We start from the raw sequence: 12,378 nt of genomic DNA on the forward strand, positions 1-12,378 counted from the left end.
TAGTTTCTCAACATTACTAATTCTAGAATACTAAAGAATCTTCAGAAAACTATAACAAATACCCACATTCTTTTCTCATTTCATTATCTGCTTTCATATAGCACCATCTTATTCTGCAGCACTTTACAATATTATACATGGGGAAATTTAACAATCAATGAGATGATTACAAAATGTTACAGGACCAATAGATTGGTGAGGACCACGCTCAAACAAGCTTACATTCTATAGGAGATGGGGTATTAAAATACAGTACAAAGGGCATCAAGGAAGATAGCAGCCAAGCAAAAACTATAAGACAAAACTGGGTGCCCCTTCCCATCCACCTGACAATTAAGCTTAAACTGTGTATTGAAATGGTGATTAACCTGCTAATAATCCTGAAATTTACATAAAATGAGTGGTAAAAATGCATAGAACCGCTAGAAGAGGGCTAAATTGTTCTGCCTGGTAACCCCCAGACATACTGTACTCTACTGTTCCCTGGAACAAACCATGCACCGATGACAAACTCAGAGAACAACTAATCAAATGTGTTTCTGTATCATACATATTTTGTTTTCTTGTCATATAATCTATCTTCTATGTAACACGTACTATAAAATGCTTCAACCACTCAATAAAAGAAAGAATTACAAAAAAAAAGGCAAGCAGTGTGGGATTTGAGCAGGTGAAGAGAGGTTGTTAGTACCAATTACCTGTTCTTGCAAACAAACCAATTAAGTCTATCTATAATGGTAGTGAGTGCCCTGGGTTGGGTGGGAATTGATCTTCCAAAAATACTACCTCTGCCAAAGGCTTTGGCTGCAAATCCTCGTAACTCTGAGTCCCGAGTGCAAACTCTCATGAATACTGTTGTTTTGGGGGGCACAGGCTGTGAGAGAAGGTCTGGGGTTATATAAAATGTAAATTATGAATTATGGGTGGAGAGGTGTGCAGATATTGAGGTAAGAAAAAAATGTAAATTATACATCCAAACAGCCTTTTTTTGCGAGGTTATATTTTTGCATATGCTTAATAATAAATCATAATTACAATAGTGCTAAAGCCATAATGATCTTTCTAAACGTAGGATCGCAGAGACTAAAATCTGAGCATTTTGTGCCAGTGTGTACACACAGCGGGTCATACTGACCTTTAATGGGTAATTTGGCAGATGCATTAGTGTTTTTTTTTTCTTTTCTCACCACCTTTCAGCAGGGTCATTTTAACTTTGGCCACTTAGTAAAATAGCTGCAGGAAAATAGCCGCATGAGTAGTCGCTCCCATAGCCATTTAGTAAGTATTACGCCTATGCTTCTGAGCCTTATGTTTTTTTCAAAATTATGTAAACCTGTGGGTGGAATGGTGTTGATCGTGAATTAGTTCTTTTTGGTATGTTTTAATTTTTTTAAATCTGTATTTGAGTACACAGCTATCACCGATCCATACGATATGAACTCGATCTCCCATGATGCCTATTCAGCATGGAAAATGGCAGTGTTGTGAAAACAATAACCCTTCTGCCAGGGGTTAAATTTTCACATCTTATTAGTCAGGTCTTAAAAGTTACAGCAGCAAGCATGGAGAGTTCATAGCATACTTACAAGGGGATAATTTCTACTTCTAGGGCTAAATTTTCACTAGCCAGTGGCTAGTGCCTAGTGAAAATGTTGAGCCCTGCCTCTCCCATTCATGGTGAAGCTATCTTCATCTCCCATGATGCCCTGCTAAACATGAGGCTGCAGAGCAACATGGGATATGTAGTCTGCAGCATCTGGATTGGCAAATGCTGCATACGACTTTTAGTTCTTTAAATATCGCCGTTACAACTCTAAAATGTGGATGGAATTTTCTGTGACATGGATTTCATGGTCAAAACATTACTTATGATTGTATTTTCTTTTCTCTTCTCAGGAGAGTGAAGATGCAGTAAAGGTTTTAGCAAAAGAGAAAGATCTTTTAGAACGAGAGAAATGGGAGCTTCGGCGCCAAGCCAAGGAGGCAACAGACCATGCGACTGCTCTTCGGTCACAGTTGGATTTAAAGGACAACAGAATCAAAGAGCTTGAAGCTGAACTTGCAATGGTGAGACACGCACACACACACAAATTTGTTTTCAAACCCCTGAGCATTCACTATAGAAACTTTAAAATGTTCTATAGAGAGACAGGCGCATGAAGTAACACTTCATTTTGTTTTCTTTCATAGCGTTAAATAGTTTTGGAAATTTTGCTTCAGAATGCTTTACAGAGCGGCACAGTATCAAATAACTCCATAAACAAAGCTCCGTTTTAGTTGGGAAATTGCACAGGCTAGCCATCACGGGCAGCGGAGGATCATAAAACCATTCCGTAAGGGCGGAGGAACCATTTTTTACAAAGTGTACATTCTCTGACAAATATTAAAAGCTGTTCTGACCGGCATCAGTAATTCAGGGAAAGCTCGTACACAGCAGAGCGTTGCTGGAGAGTTTGAGGAACGAAATTCACATGTCAAGTGAAAGTAGGTGTATTGGCAGATTGTAGCAACTGAGATCATTGGTAACAAGGCAGATCTGAATATTGTATGAGAATAGCAGATCTTGGTTGATGAGATAGCTCCATCAGATGTGGAGAGTTTGAATAATCACTAATATGTACAGATGTGCCTGGAGCTTTATATAACTCCGTATATTAAAATGTTTTTGCGCGGTTAATGGAACACTCCAAACACCTAAAGCACTTTAGCTTGCTGAAGTGCTCTGTGTGTGAAGAATGTCTCCTCCTTCTTTTTTTTTTTTTTTTAAATATTCCCCCAATGAAAAATGTTAAATTGTGCAGGCATGTTTTTATTGATGATATATCTACTAAATAGGGAATTTGATTTTATTCGGTCAGTGGAGTGTCCCTTTAAGTACTTAAAGGACAACTTCCAGGTTTTGTTTGTTTTGGTTTTAAAGTGTATTACTTTAATTAAAACATATAGATTTTTTTTTTACTTGTTTTAGTGATGTGTATATATATATATATATTTTTTTTTTTTTAATCTGGCTGAGCAGTCATGTTGGGTCAGACTACTGTTATGTGACCAACTGCTGTTTAACCTAACGTGCCTGCTGCTGTGATAGCTCTATGCAAAAGTAGCAGCAGGCAAGTTCTATTGAGCAGCAGCTGGTCAGATAACAGTAGAGTCTGACCCAACATGACTGCTCAGCCACATTTAACCCCTTAAGGACACATGACATGTGTGACATGTCATGATTCCCTTTTATTCTAGAAGTTTGGTCCTTAAGGGGTTAAAAAAACTTTTAAAAAAGTTTTCTCCTAAATAAATACATTCGATATACACATCATTAATTTTCATTAAAAGTGCAGATTTGATGTCAGTTGTCCTTTAAAACTGGGAGACACCATGTCTGTCAAGTCCAGAATAATTCTGTAAACATAAACCTCACATATATGATGACATCCAAAACCAAAACGTGTCTGTATGTTCAGTCGGGTATTACAGAGATCAATTAAAACTGGAAAGTAGATGGGTATTTGGTATACAGTTGTTCACGGTAAGGTAGGAATGACCTAAAAACCTCTTTTTTACCATGATCAATTAAAATGTTCAACACCAGGTATACATGTACAGGAGCCAATGAATGTCTTAGGAAGTGGTAAAGAACTGAAAACTACACTTTATTACATGTGTACAAATTATGTGTTAACAGCAGATGGTCACAGACACAGTCAAGCCAGGGGCAGATAATAACTAATTTGCATTGTTGACCGGCTGTCCGTGTGAGGGTTTAGGTGTTTATTTTAGAATCATTAATACATATATGGATTATTCGCCTGAACGTCTATATTTATATCTATATTTTTTATATTTTATTGCTTGGCAACTGCAAAGAATTTTATAATTAAGCAGATTTCTCACACACACAGCATTTTATCCATTTATTCTATTCCTATCACAAGATTCCTAAAAGGACAGAGGTAATTACATCAAATTAAACAATTTTGTGGTTCTGTTTGTTCTTGAATGCGACATGTGTGGTGCTATTGCTGCCCCTTGTGGTAGAAAAAGGAAACTGAAAAACAAAAACCTTCATTGCTGCCTTTCAGGAGTAATCATGTGTTTGATGGGGATTCTCAAGATGTTACTCTCTCTCAAATTCTTTTATGTAACCCTTTAAGGGACAAAGGAGTAAGCCAAGGTGATCTCTGGGGTAGTATCCCTGAGATAGCTCAGGTGTGGTACAATATATCGTGTTTGACATCCTAATGGAATAGAAGGCAGGTGTCCCATAGCCAATAGCATCTTGCGTAGACAAAGTAAACACATCGGCTAGGGCACAAGATCATTCAAAATGAATCCGATTTTACATAGAAGTATCCAGGTCTACTCTCATAATTCAAGTATGCAGTCTTGCTATAGTGGTCCCAATAAAAGTATGTTGTTGAGATTTATCTAAAAAATGAAATAGTAGCTCTTACCTTTTAAGCTTGTTATGTAGCAGTGAAACAGCTTAAAATGAAGAAAAACTGAGCCAAGAATTTTCATTTGAAAGAAGCAATTCTTGCTATTAATCTACTATCTAGTTGATTAATGCATATGGCTTGTATATGTGTTATTAATATTATGCATATAGCGCCATCAGATGCTGTAGCGCTGTACAATGGGTGGACTAACAGAAGCAGGAACAGAGAGGTGGAGGGTCCTGCTCAATGAGCTTACATTCTAAAGGGAGTGGGGTATAGTGACACACAGGGTAAAAGTAGGGGTACGAATACGAAGTAGACTTTCATGATGCCTTCCTGTTTCTACAGGGTCTTTCTTGTGCTTATAGACAAGTAAAGTGGACAAAATGGCATGTATTAAAGATATGCAGTTAAAGGGAAACTCCAGTGCCAGGAAAACAATCAGTTTTCCTGGCACTGCAGGTCCCCTCTCCCTCCCACCCCCCAATACCCGGTTGCTGAAGGGGTGAAAACCCCTTCAGTAACTTACCAGAGGCAGCGATGTTGCCTCTTCCTCCGTCGCTGCTTCTTCCGCCGCCGCTCCTCCCTGTGATTGCGTCGGCCGGTGGGCGAGACTGATCCCGCCCACCGGCCGGGGAGACCTAATGCGCATGCGCGGCAATGCCGCGCATGCGCATTAGAGCTCCCCATAGGAAAGCATTGAAAAAGATTTTCAATGCTTTCCTATGGGGAAATGAGCAATGCTGGAGGTCCTCACACAGCGTGAGGACGTCCAGCAACACTCTAGCACAGGTTTCCTGTGCTAGAAACCAGGAAGTTAACCAGGAGTTAACCCTGCAATGTAATTATTGCAGTTTATAAAAAACTGCAATAATTACACTTGCAGGGTTAAGGGTAGTGGGAGTTGGCACCCAGACCACTCCAATGGGCAGAAGTGGTCTGGGTGCCTGGAGTGTCCCTTTAAGTGACTGTTTCGTATGGACCATAGTCACTTTAACCCCTTAAGGACCAAACTTCTGGAATAAAAGGGAATCATGACATGTCACACGTCATGTGTCCTTAAGGGGCTAAAAAAAAAAAAATTGAAAAAAAGAATTATCAAAAGTTGGCATTTCCTGGAGCATTAGGAAATTTGTAAAACACGTGGCTTTGAAGCATGTTGGGTATAATTACTGCCTTTTGAAAACAAGCGCGCACATCAAATGAACTTTCTTTAAGGAAGTTATATGGCATAATATTTAGCATGGTTAAATCTTGGGAACAAACACTGCAGTGAATTAGAAAACAAAATTTACTACAAAAAATAAAATAAAAATCTGCCTCTTTCATTATTGTGTTTTTTGTCTGTGACCAGAGTTTTTGTCTCTGTACTACTCTGTTCAAATGGTATGATATAACCAGGGCCGGTGCAAGGATTGTTGCCGCCCTAGGCAATAAAAAATTTGCCGCCCCCCCAATATGTCCTGCCCACCATGTGACCTCACAATGCCCCGCCCATATGCTCTGCCATATGGGCCAACGCCAGTCTTCACAAAGGGTCTTTTATCTGAAAAGACAGTGTGTTTACATTAAAAAAGCCTACAGGCACAAGCTATAGACACCAGAACCACTACATTATGCTGTAGTGCTTCTGGTGACTATAGTATCCATCTAATGTGAGGTAAATTAGAGATTAGTGCCACTAATAATATATTGGATTGCCTACTTACCACCAGATGAGGACAAGAGGCTGATGATGTGCTCAGTCTGGCTCCACAGGTCTGGTGTAGAAGAGGCTCTCTGGAGACTGTTTGTTTGTAACAGTGCTCACAACAATTAACGAACAGGAAGCAGCTCCATTTTTTAGGGGCCCCTTACACAGCTCAAGGTCTGGGCCCCACGGGCTTGACCGTGAGTATGCCTACAATGCCCACACATAAATCCACCTACATGGCCCACCCATGAGTTCTCTCACAGGTAGTGGAGTGTATGTGTGTAGGGGATGTGTTATGTGTTATTGTAGAGGCTGTAATGTGTGTGTGTTCTTATGGAATGTAGTGTATAGGGATACCAATTTGTGAAAGGGATGTAGTGTGTGTATAGTGGATGCAGTGTGTGTATGCATGTAAGGAATGCATTGTATGTTTCTGTGTGTGTGTGTGTGTAAGGGATGCAAGGTGTGTTTCTGTGTATGTAATTGAATGCAGTGTGTGTCTGTAAGGGGTGCATTGAGTGTGTAAGAGATGCATTTTGTTTCTGTGTGTAAGAGAATGAGTGTTTGTGTGAGCGTAAGGGATGCATTGTGTGTTTCGGGTGTGTCTGTGTGTAAGGATGCATTGTATGTTTCTGTGTGTGTGTGTGTGTGTGGATGAATTGTGTATGTGTGTAGTGTAAAAGAGAGGGTTTGTGGGTAGGATAGGAACTGAGAGGGGAGCAGCTCTTTATTTTTTGTCATAGTGCTCTTCCCTCCTGTCAATTAGTGATTTCCCCTTCCCTCCTGTCCCTCAGTGTTCTCCCTTGGCCCCCTGTCCCTCTGCAGTCCCCCCTTGGTGGTCTTCTCACTCCCCCCTCCCCCTCTTAGTGGTTCTTACTCCCCCCTCCCCCTCTTAGTGGTCCTCCCTCCCTCCCTCAGTGGTCCTCCCTCCCCCCCTTTGGTGGTCCTTCCCCCCTTCCCCCCTCTGGCAAACCCCTAGTGGACCTTCCCCCCTCCTCCCTCAGTGGTCCTTACTCCCCCCCCCCCCGTCTTCCCGAGTGGTCCTTACTGCCCCCCTCCTCCCCCAGTGTTCCTTAGTGTCCCCCCTCCTCGCCCAGTGATCCTTAGTGTCCCCTCCCCCTCCTCCCCCAGTGGTCCTTAGTCCCCTCCCCCCTTAGTGGTCCTTAGTCCCCCCCTCTTCCCCAGTGGTCCTTAGTCCCCCCCCTCTTCCCCAGTGGTCCTTAGTCCCCCCTCCTTCTCCCCCAGTGGTCCTTAGTCCCCCCTCCTTCTCCCCCAGTGGTCCTTGGTCCCCCCTCCTTCTCCCCCAGTGGTCCTTAGTCCCCCCTCCTTCTCCCCCAGTGGTCCTTAGTCCCCCCTCCTTCTCCCCCAGTGGTCCTTAGTCCCCCCTCCTTCTCACCAGTGGTCCTTAGTCCCCCCTCCTTCTCACCAGTGGTCCTTAGTCCCCCCTCCTTCTCACCAGTGGTCCTTAGTCCCCCCTCCTTCTCCCCCAGTGGTCCTTAGTCCCCCCCTCATCCCCTAGTGATCCTTAGTGTCCCCTCCCCCTCCTCCCCCAGTGGTCCTTAGTCCCCCCCCCTTTTCCCCCAGTGGTCCTTGGTTTCTCCCCCCTCCTCCCCCAGTGCCCCCTCCCCTCCTCCCCCAGTGGTCCTTAGTGTCCCTCCCCTCCTCCCCCAGTGGTCCTTAGTGTCTCCCCCCTCCTCCCCCAGTGGTCCTTAGTGTCCCCCCCTCCTCCCCCAGTGGTCCTTAGTGTCTCCCCTCCTCCTCCTCCAGTCGTCCTTAGTTCCCCCCCTCCTCCCCCAGTGGTCCTTAGTGTCCCTCCTCCCTAAGTGTTCATTTGTCCCCCCATTCCTCCTCCCCCAGTGGTCCTTAGTCCCCCCTCCTCCCCCAGTGATCCTTAGTCCCCCCCTCCTCCCCCAGTGATCCTTAGTCCCCCCCCTCCTCCCCCAGTGATCCTTAGTCCCCCCCCCTCCTCCCCCAGTGATCCTTAGTGTCCCCTCCACCCCCCCTTGTGGTCCTTAGCTTAGGTCCCCCACCCCTGCTCCCCCAGTGGTCCTTACCCTCCTGCCAATGTAGCGTGGCCGGGCGGCGCAGAACGCGGGACAGGAACCTTTGTTTACTGTACCCGGCCGCCGGCGGACTGAAAGGAAGTGAGTACTTCCTGTCAGTCCGCCGGCGGCCTGGTACAGGAAACAGAGATACCTGTCCCGCGTTCCGTGCTGCCCGGCCACGCTACATTGAGAGACCGGCGGGAGGGAGCGCTCTGCGCTTCCCTCTTGCCGGTCACTCAAATCCGGCTTCCCCCACACAGCAGTGCTGCGCCGCCTGGGGCTTGTTAAAGTGCTCAGGTGGCGCAGCATGAGGAGACGCACCGGTGATGACCGGGTGCAGGGATCCGGCGCCCCCTGCTAAGTTGTGCCCTAGGCGGCTGCCTCGGTCGCCTTACACGTGGCGCCGGCCCTGGATATAACCAAATTCTACAGCTTGAAAGAGCAAAATGTTGTGTCCATTTTATTTCATAGGAGTGATCTGTTTACCCTAACCAGGATTACTACAAGCTGCACAAAAATAATTCTTAAAAAATAAAAATGTATGTGTGGGGTTTTCTTTTGATTGGGTTTGTTCAGTTTGGAAATTAGTGATTTCCCCTTCCCTCCTGTCCCTCAGTGTTCTCCCTTGGCCCCCTGTCCCTCTGCAGTCCCCCCTTGGTGGTCTTCTCACTCCCCCCTCCCCCTCTTAGTGGTTCTTACTCCCCCCTCCCCCTCTTAGTGGTCCTCCCTCCCTCCCTCAGTGGTCCTCCCTCCCCCCCTTTGGTGGTCCTTCCCCCCTTCCCCCCTCTGGCAAACCCCTAGTGGACCTTCCCCCCTCCTCCCTCAGTGGTCCTTACTCCCCCCCCCCCCGTCTTCCCGAGTGGTCCTTACTGCCCCCCTCCTCCCACAGTGTTCCTTAGTGTCCCCCCTCCTCGCCCAGTGATCCTTAGTGTCCCCTCCCCCTCCTCCCCCAGTGGTCCTTAGTCCCCTCCCCCCTTAGTGGTCCTTAGTCCCCCCCTCTTCCCCAGTGGTCCTTAGTCCCCCCCCTCTTCCCCAGTGGTCCTTAGTCCCCCCTCCTTCTCCCCCAGTGGTCCTTAGTCCCCCCTCCTTCTCCCCCAGTGGTCCTTGGTCCCCCCTCCTTCTCCCCCAGTGGTCCTTAGTCCCCCCTCCTTCTCCCCCAGTGGTCCTTAGTCCCCCCTCCTTCTCCCCCAGTGGTCCTTAGTCCCCCCTCCTTCTCACCAGTGGTCCTTAGTCCCCCCTCCTTCTCACCAGTGGTCCTTAGTCCCCCCTCCTTCTCACCAGTGGTCCTTAGTCCCCCCTCCTTCTCCCCCAGTGGTCCTTAGTCCCCCCCTCATCCCCTAGTGATCCTTAGTGTCCCCTCCCCCTCCTCCCCCAGTGGTCCTTAGTCCCCCCCCTTTTCCCCCAGTGGTCCTTGGTGTCCCCTCCTCCTCCCCCAGTGGTCCTTGGTTCCCCTTCCTCCTCCACCCGGGGTCCTTAGTTTCTCCCCCCTCCTCCCCCAGTGCCCCCTCCCCTCCTCCCCCAGTGGTCCTTAGTGTCCCTCCCCTCCTCCCCCAGTGGTCCTTAGTGTCTCCCCCCTCCTCCCCCAGTGGTCCTTAGTGTCCCCCCCTCCTCCCCCAGTGGTCCTTAGTGTCCCCCTCCTCCTCCTCCAGTCGTCCTTAGTTCCCCCCCTCCTCCCCCAGTGGTCCTTAGTGTCCCTCCTCCCTAAGTGTTCATTTGTCCCCCCATTCCTCCTCCCCCAGTGGTCCTTAGTCCCCCCTCCTCCCCCAGTGATCCTTAGTCCCCCCCTCCTCCCCCAGTGATCCTTAGTCCCCCCCCTCCTCCCCCAGTGATCCTTAGTCCCCCCCCCTCCTCCCCCAGTGATCCTTAGTGTCCCCTCCACCCCCCCTTGTGGTCCTTAGCTTAGGTCCCCCACCCCTGCTCCCCCAGTGGTCCTTACCCTCCTGCCAATGTAGCGTGGCCGGGCGGCGCAGAACGCGGGACAGGAACCTTTGTTTACTGTACCCGGCCGCCGGCGGACTGAAAGGAAGTGAGTACTTCCTGTCAGTCCGCCGGCGGCCTGGTACAGGAAACAGAGATACCTGTCCCGCGTTCCGTGCTGCCCGGCCACGCTACATTGAGAGACCGGCGGGAGGGAGCGCTCTGCGCTTCCCTCTTGCCGGTCACTCAAATCCGGCTGCCCCCACACAGCAGTGCTGCGCCGCCTGGGGCTTGTTAAAGTGCTCAGGTGGCGCAGCATGAGGAGACGCACCGGTGATGACCGGGTGCAGGGATCCGGCGCCCCCTGCTAAGTTGTGCCCTAGGCGGCTGCCTCGGTCGCCTTACACGTGGCGCCGGCCCTGGATATAACCAAATTCTACAGCTTGAAAGAGCAAAATGTTGTGTCCATTTTATTTCATAGGAGTGATCTGTTTACCCTAACCAGGATTACTACAAGCTGCACAAAAATAATTCTTAAAAAATAAAAATGTATGTGTGGGGTTTTCTTTTGATTGGGTTTGTTCAGTTTGGAAATAAGGCATTTTGCGGTAGCTCACTCCAGCATTCATACTGGAAAAGTAAATGGACCGCTTGAAAAATGAAAACTTTTTTTAGCCAATGGTAAGTATTTTGTACTAAAAAATATTTTATTTTTTTTCAAAAATTTTACAAAAAGTAAATATATGCAGTCTAAAAACCATAAAAGTTGTTTTTTTTTCGTTTGTTTTGTTTTGTTTGTTTTTTAAGTTCCTAGACGTGAAAAGTTGAAGACATAACTTGAATGCTAGCTTGAGAATCTTGGTTAGAAAGATAATAAAAGACACATTTCACAGTATTTTGTGGTTATTTCTGTAGTCTCTGCTAGACGTAAATCTGAAAGTGACGACATGTTACATAATAAAATATAGGATGGGGAAAGGAAACTCATGTCCATCAATTTCAGCTTTTCATCTCTCTCTCTTTCTCTCTCTCTCTCTCTGCTATTGATCAAAAAGTTGATCTTTTGTTAATGTTAAAGATGTTTCAAATTGTGTCTTAAGACTTTCTATGCCAGTTCAACTCCTGCCTTTCAACTGACCGTTTTGCCGACCTGACCCAGAATTTGGCAGGACAGAATCTGCATGAAGAGCCTATAGATGCCTCCAGTGTTGTCTTTTTAATGTCATCCCCCTCCCTGACCCCTATGAGCTTGTTCAATTACATGCTAGTTAGATTGTCATGATTGTGACCTGTTTCTCCAGATAACAAGGTGTGTTGCCCAGAGAAAGGAATATCGTGTTTTTGATCACCCCTATGAGAAGGAGCCCTCATCAAGAGGGATATCGGTAAGAATGACGCACTTGAGGGGGAAAAAAAGCCTTTATTTTTCCCTAATTATAATAATAATAATTATTTCTGTTCATTTGTACTGTGGGATCAAAATGCACGATTTGTCACAGCTAACAAATGCACCTTTATACTCTGGACAATTTTCACATTTACTTTTAACACACTGGTGATAATCTGAAAATAAACTGGAATTTAAATTAGACGGGCATGTGCGTAGCTGCCAATGTAATGAATTAACAGATTAAGATAAATAGTAAAACGAACGCTAAAATAAAATGACATCACTTTAAATCCCCCAAATTCTTCTAAAACCAATATATGGAGAATTAATAAGCAGTGAAGAGAGCTATTTCTTTTTTTTTTTTTATCAACACAACAATATTTTCACATAGAACCTTTCGTAAAGGTAGGCTACACCTGGTGAGAAATTTGCTGTTGCTTAAACACCCAAATCTTGCACAAAAAGAAGTTTGGTTTTTTTATCCTATCCAATGCTACCAATTCACAATTTTATCAGGCCATATAAATTGTGGCCTCTAACCATGTGATGCAAAAATGATGATAAAAATAGGCATCTTTGTCATAACCGTTTAAACAGCCCTCAAACATTTTAGGATTGTTATGTATAATGTGTTTAAGCAGATTTGTTGGTTAATTTCTTCTGTAAGTAGGGTCAGTACCCAAATTTGTGTCCCCACGCCATTTTATTGGGTTTATAGTGATTGAGGGAAAAAAATCTGTACCTCCTCACCTACCCACAATATATTGTTTACTGCAGCATCATTGTATTGGCTTGTGCAATATAGATTAAATATCCCTTTATCATTCTAAAGAATCTAAGGTGTTTTGGGGTACATTAAGAATGGCGTACCAGGTTAGTTTTACAATTGAAAAAATGGGT

The 12,378-nt window shown here is 45.7% G+C and overlaps 1 protein-coding gene across 3 annotated transcripts in view; it reads left to right on the top strand.

The window, feature by feature from the left end:
* The window catches only part of KAZN (kazrin, periplakin interacting protein), a 594,836-nt gene that overhangs the window by 560,154 nt on the left and 22,304 nt on the right, over positions 1-12,378 (top strand). For 2 of the 3 annotated variants that reach the window (XM_063436583.1, XM_063436585.1), the window contains 2 exons: positions 1,897-2,067; positions 11,390-11,473. In XM_063436583.1, coding sequence (XP_063292653.1) covers positions 1,897-2,067; positions 11,390-11,473 — 255 coding nt within the window. The remainder of the gene's footprint in view (positions 1-1,896; positions 2,068-11,389; positions 11,474-12,378) is intronic. The other variant, XM_063436584.1, reaches the window with a different exon arrangement.

The sequence above is a fragment of the Pelobates fuscus genome, chromosome 11 (assembly GCF_036172605.1).
Source record: "Pelobates fuscus isolate aPelFus1 chromosome 11, aPelFus1.pri, whole genome shotgun sequence".
NCBI lineage: Eukaryota > Metazoa > Chordata > Amphibia > Anura > Pelobatidae > Pelobates > Pelobates fuscus.